The 6,613-nt window shown below is 31.5% G+C and overlaps 1 protein-coding gene across 1 annotated transcript; it reads left to right on the plus strand.

Annotated features, from left to right (window-relative positions):
• The first annotated feature begins 1,669 nt into the window (after window positions 1–1,669).
• LOC134274526 (leucine-rich melanocyte differentiation-associated protein-like) lies at window positions 1,670–6,304 on the plus strand. The gene is made up of 6 exons (XM_062756806.1): window positions 1,670–1,757; window positions 1,971–2,055; window positions 3,954–4,036; window positions 4,827–4,966; window positions 5,511–5,631; window positions 6,176–6,304. Exons 2-6 carry the CDS (start codon window positions 2,032–2,034, stop codon window positions 6,279–6,281), a joined length of 474 nt encoding a protein of 157 aa, XP_062612790.1. The 5' UTR covers window positions 1,670–1,757; window positions 1,971–2,031; the 3' UTR covers window positions 6,282–6,304.
• Window positions 6,305–6,613: the final 309 nt, after the last annotated feature.

Genomic DNA, 6,613 nt, shown 5'->3' on the forward strand with positions numbered 1-6,613 from the left:
CTCCGGGATTCAAATGACGAAACACCAGTATATTTGCACTGTAAACGACGTTTCGTCAAACGCTAATGGTCTGCGACGCAAAAAAGGAAGGGGTGGGGGTGATATGGGTATTCAAAAATTGCCTAAAAATCTGCATTTAAATACGCTTTACATATGAGAACTTATAAATTTGGAAGTTAATATATTTTTGAAGCAAAAGCAATATTTCAATTTAATTTTTTTTAATGTGTATTTGTAGATTCATATAACAAAGTGATCGACCCCCGTCTGAAAGACGCGCGGGAACGTGATTTATTGAGAAAGGGGGAGGGGGTAATTTTCCGCTATTAAATCAAAACTGGTCGTACAAAAATTATACAAAAAATTATTAAGATTATTTTTAATACCAGATACCTAAAGAAATTTTTTTACAAAAATAAACGACAGGTTTTTTCACAAGAAAATTTTGAATTTGAAAAATACGCAATTTTTAAGGCTTAGATAATTCATACTTTTTCAGTTTAAGGTCTTTAAAAATTATTTTGATGATATGTATATCAAAAAGATGACTATGTTTTTGTGTTAAATGGTTAAAGGAATAAGCCAATGAAATTTGACATTTATATCTAACCGGGTTTTTTTGAAAATCAAGGTTTAAGTAGTTCATTGATTAAATTTTTTTCTCCTTGTAAACAACTAAAGGGGGGTAACGTTCGGAAGTTCCTGTCCAAAAACCACTCGAACGATTTTGTCCAAAATATGCATACATGCAGTAGATATAGTCATGTACTAGATATACAAAAATAACGAAAATTAAACGACAGGAATTTTTTGGGGTAGGTGTGTTGTACATCCTTAAAGACTTTTTGAATTAAATTATAAATTAAAGAGTTGTCCTTCCTGGCTGAGGGTCGGAGTCCCTTAACGCCGGGACATAATTGCGTTTCGGACAATTTTGGAGGCTTATTGTAAAGTTGTAAATTACAAATTTGAGGTGTAAAATACATATTTGAAAAATTAAGACATATACGGTAGAAAAAAAAGTAAAGATTGATTTTTAAATATCACTTTTTCCGGGGAATTGTTCTCTGCTATAGCCCACTATAGGTCAAATCTTTTGTCATAGTGAATACATTCTTTGTCTAAAAAGCACATGCGCTTGACATTAGTAACCTTTCCTTTCAGAAATAAAAAAAATCCTCTATATAGTATGAGAAGAAAGGTTAAAAAAGTCATGCGCCTGTGCTGAAAAGTCATAGAGTCAACGATACCTCCCCCCTCTCCGATATAGGTTGTTCACATTTGAGATATTTGGATAGGAGTTAATGTTTATTTATTTTATTCATTTATTTATTTGTTTATCTTGTCAAAAATTTCTTGGGTAGATTTTTTTTACTGTGGGGGACCACCCCCCCCCCCCCCCTCCCTCGGAAAAATTCTGGATCCGCGCCTGCGCCCTACAACAGTACACAACAGACCTCACCCCCATCAAACTTAGAATACATGTACAGATATATATATAATCAGTATGTATAACTGTTTTGACATTCTTGATATAAATTAATCTGATAGTATTCAAATATATTTTTAAAAAAATCGAGAAATAAGGATATATGCGCCTATGACTTCCTGGAGGGTATTTAGTGTGTCCTTGAAGGGGAAGTCATGTGATGTTCAAAATGGCGGACACCACAACGTAAACAATGTGAAATATATTCAATTTCCATATGTCACATTTAATTGATGATTGCCGACCAAATTTAGGGAGTAAAATATTGGTAATGTTTGTTATTGGTATAAAAATTAATTGTTATTCTTGAATGTATGAAAAGATAATTAAAAACATCAAAATTAATTGAAGATTGATAGCCGAGTCAAGCAACTGCCAAGGTTATCCACTTAACATTCAGCATACTCATGTAACTGTCATTATGTAGTACGTGTATTAATTAAATGTTTAAAAGTATATAATTTATTTATTTTTAATTCAGTGCAACACTTTGGATAATGTCATGTGTTTAATTCTGTAAAGCTAAGAGAAGGGAGTCCAAAATGAGAAAAAACCTGGCTTATCAGGTATAAATTTTACTTGTCAAGTGTATATTTTAAAACATGTTCAGTATGTCAATTCATAAAGTCTATTAACACGCTCAGTTTGTAAATAAATCGAGTACAGTTTGTACTGATGTAATGCAGGGATCGACACTAACTTTAAAACCATAATTGCCAGAAGGGCTAGCAATTTCTTATTTCTACTTCTACGTTATTGTTGACAAACCAATCGTGTAGAATCGTTCGTGTATCATGAATGATCGTTCGTGTAACGTGCGAGATCGTTCGTTTATCAGACTCAATCGTGTGCGTTTTTAATCGTGCGAGATAGTGCGTTTAGAATCGTGTAAATTTCGTTTTGTAAGTTTTTATCAGAATGTTATTTGTAAAATAAGCATTTCCCTTGTTTGTTTTTCTTAATTTATTAATTAAAATCCAAATTAATTGAAAAAGCGCAATTTACATAATAGAATGCAGAACGAACTAATTATCGCCCGTAAACAAGCAATATAGTAAGTCGTACAATATTAAGTTCTCGTCAAATAGTGCGATCAATAATGTGATACACCGTACTTAGATCTCTAACGCCTTTTTGAAAAATCTGATTTTAATTATTATTTACTTCTTATTGTGGTCAAGATAATCTTGAAATCCTTTCATTGAAAATAAATATTCTTTTTTACAAAGAAATAAACATTTCTCAATGCTTACATAACTAGTTAGTTGACAAATATACATGGACACGGCATGATTTTCGGGAGTTTTGATTATCTGTGCTTAGCTCTTGAGCTTATTTGTAATTGATTAAATTTCTGCAAATAAAAAAGTTGAATAATCGGCAAGTTTATCAGACATTGAATCAATGGAAACATAAGGATAAAATTTGTAATTATAATTTAAGTCATTTCATGCTGCCGTTTTTGTTCAATCGTATCCCCCTTTCTGTATATCATGATATCCAATTCAATCAAATTATACGACCCACATACATGTACATCGTCTAATAGAACGAACAAAATCCGTTTTCTTTGATCGGAGAATTACCTTAGAAATAATTATTTTTAATCTAAAATATTAAGTCTTGCATATATTTAGTTACAGAAATATCAATTTCCAGTTTTTTTCTTCAAAGTCGATGAAATAATATTGATAATTCTTTGAAATCTTAAACAAGTATTAAGCCATATTTCGTTTTGAAAATATTGATTCCTAAATATTTTGAACTATTCTGAGTGAAAAAACCTGCGTTTGCATTAACAATCGTGTAAGATCGTGTAACGTGTAGAATCGTGAACGTGAAAGATCATTCGTGTACCAGGTTCGTGCAGAATCGTTCGTGTAACATGATCGTTCGTGTAAGTTGTCAACAATAACGTTCCAGCCACTGTAGCCCTGTTCATGCATTAGTTGTCCAGCAGCCAAAAACTGCTGGCTGAGTCGCAAAGTGACGAGTGGGGTAGGTGAGGGAGGGGTTCCCCCTTCTGCTGGGGCTCCTCGGGTAAATTTTGAAAATATAGATGCCAAATACTGCATGCTGGCTGTACTTTGGATTATACATGTATGTGACTCCAACAAAACTGGAATTTGTGTAATTGTTTAAATTTATCATTTAAATTGCCCCAAATGAGTGTTTAGTTAAGAATTATAGTGGCCCTTCAGAGCAAGTTTAAAGTCATGTTAAGTAGCCCAACCTCAATATTCAGTTGTCTTGGGCCAGCGGGCTACTGTTAGTGTCGAACCCTGATGTAATATGCTCTGTCTTTTTATACCTCATTCCATTAATTGCTTGCAGAAAAATAAATAAATAAATAAAATAAAAATAACAATTATTTTGTCACAGCTTTGTTTAAAGATTGGTGAAATTTAGCTGCTGAAGAAACCTGTTGACATTAATAATTAATTCAAATGTTTAATATTTTCAGGATTTGGACATAATTCCTGCAAATTTGGCAGAAACCGAGGGTGAATCTTTGCAAGAAATAGATCTGACTCACAACAAAATATCATATCCTTTCTTAATCACCAGAATTTCCTTTTCTATGTTACTGATTATAATAAAGTATACGAGCAAAAATGTAATACACATGATTATTTAAATTCTTCAAAGAAAAAGTCTTTGAGAAGATTTTTTTTTTTTGTTCATGTAGGTTTAAAGACTGTTTACAAAAAAATATACTTTAGAAATTGTAAATCTATAATGCAGTTTGCTGATACATATCAATAAGATTTTGTACGTTGATCTTTCCTTTTTCTTTGACCTCACTTTTCATAAATTTGCATTTAGCGCAGCTTTGAAGAAACTTTTGCAGTTATCTTTACAAACCAACTGATGCATGTTGCTTAGAACTATTCAAAAGGTTCCCAAAAAATGTAGCCTTAATATAAATATATTAGTATTTTTTCCCTTTGCTCAGTTTCAAAGAAACTACTCATTGCTCAGTTGATATTTTATTATGTAAGCATGTTGAATTACTAATACATGTAAATCTCTAGCAGGACATTCATGTCCTTTGGGTATACCTATTTTTGTTTTCATTTAGTTTTTAAATGGATAATAATACATTTGAAATTATAGTTTAAACAATGCTTAGCCTAATAACATTTGTAATGTTTAGTAACATAAGTTCTACATTGTAGGTTTGAATTCAGAATTATTTCGCACAGTATTACACACCACTAAAATAGATTTAAAGATGATAAACATTATACGATAACTTGAGTTTGACTGAAAGGAAAGTTAAGAAGTTTTATTCATGCTCAATTTGTGTTTTTAATTTCCTTAACTTTATTTTTAATGACCTCCGATTTCTGATAGATTTTCCTAGACTAACCTGCTTAGTTCTGGATCACAATAATATTGAGTCACATGTGAAAATTCCAACCTCCACCAATCTTCAAACATTGTGGGTAAATCACAATAAAATTACAAATTTAGGTATGTGATATAAATTATCTCATATTACATGTTTTAAGTCTTTCATATTTTACAGATGTATTCCTAGTGACATAAACTTCCTTTAAATTGGATAGTAATAGTTTTGACCTTGACCTTGGAGTTTGACCTATTTTTGAATTGTTTAACCTTTACCATAACTTATGAACAATTAGTGCTAGAGGTTTTAGATTTCACGTGTAATTTTTCTATGACAAAGCCTTCCTCCAGAGTACCTCTAATTTTAACCTTCTGACCTAGAACTTTTGTCCTTGACCTACATCTAGCAGTTTGACCCACTTTTAGAAAGCTTTAACCTTGGCCATAAATTTGGAATGGTTGGTGCTTAGGCTTTCATGAATCACAAGTATAATTCATTGAAACAGTCCTTTTTTGTTGTTTCATCTTTTGACCATGACATTATATAGTTTGACTTGCATTTGAGTTTTAACATTTGAAAAAAGCTGTCATATGTACTAGGGCACAAGTGTCACAAACATATCTGGTCTTTTTTTGCTTTGTTTATATTGTTTGTTTTGTGTAACAGGTTTGTTTATCTCAACGTTGTGCAAGTCTTGTCCAAACCTGAAGTTTTTGTCAATGATGAACAATGAAGCTGCCCCGAGCTACTTCAATGGAGGTACTTACCAGCAATATATGGATTACAGGTAAAATTTACTTGTTCAGTTTTCAATCTCAGGAGGGTTGAGTGGACCACAATAAAGGTTTTTTTGTAGTGAATTTTAAAGAAAAATCTTTCACTATTCATGAACACGTAATTTTAATGTATACAAACAATAGTAGTAGTGCCAAGTATGATATCAACAATCCAAAAATGCTAAACTTTCTCAAAGTTTATGGTAACAACCCCCTCCCTTTTTTTTGGGGGGGGGGGAGATAGGGTTGGTAACAATGTGGAGGTAAATTTTTCCAAGAAAATTTTTCAGTGTCTGTTTTTTTAATGAATAGCAGGACAACTGTTACTCAGGTGAGCACTGTGGCCCATGAGTCTCTTGTTCAGGATAAGAATTGCTTTAATGAAATAAGAAAATTGTTTGTTAAAATTAAATTAATTATGCTTTTCATGTTGACTGAACATAGGAAATTTAAAGAAATACAAAAATTGACACTTCAGATTAGGAAGAATCTTATGCAAGCCAAACATTTCAAAAGTTGGGACTAATTAATATATTTATATTTTTCACTCTTCAGACATTTTGTCATTGCCCATTTTCCCAAGCTGGAAGTCCTGGATGATAAAAAGATTGAAGAAAATGAAAGATCTGAAGCAAAGAGAATTTATGGACGCAAGGTATAAAATTATTTTTTTTAAGAAAGAATTAATCCGGTATCAGCCAGAGGCAAATTTGGTCAAATGTTACAAATATGGTAAAGGAAATATTTTATCTGAAACATTCATGCATTAAGAAGGTACATGTATATATTAAATAAGTTATACATGTAGTAATATAAAGAAATAAACAACTTTGCTTTTAATTTCTTTTCTCCCATGAAGATAATTATAGAACTACAGTATTTAAAAATATAAAAAGAGAAAGATAATTTGCTGTAACAGTACACAGATGTACTAGTATATGGAAAATCTGAGAAAAATAATTCACACATTTAATTGATAATAGGGTGTAGTCA

The sequence above is a fragment of the Saccostrea cucullata genome, unplaced genomic scaffold (genome assembly GCF_032062105.1).
Source record: "Saccostrea cucullata isolate Sc308-1 unplaced genomic scaffold, CSIRO_AGI_Scuc_v1 ctg8396, whole genome shotgun sequence".
Lineage (NCBI taxonomy): Eukaryota > Metazoa > Mollusca > Bivalvia > Ostreida > Ostreidae > Saccostrea > Saccostrea cuccullata.

Excerpts from the sequence above, each read along its gene's own strand:
- LOC134274526 (XM_062756806.1), top strand. The coding sequence starts at position 2,032 with ATGAGAAAAAACCTGGCTTATCAG. Across the intron at positions 2,056-3,953 it reads GAAAAAACCTGGCTTATCAG|GATTTGGACATAATTCCTGC; the intron begins GTATAAATTTTA and ends TAATATTTTCAG. Across the intron at positions 4,967-5,510 it reads CAATAAAATTACAAATTTAG|GTTTGTTTATCTCAACGTTG; the intron begins GTATGTGATATA and ends TTTGTGTAACAG.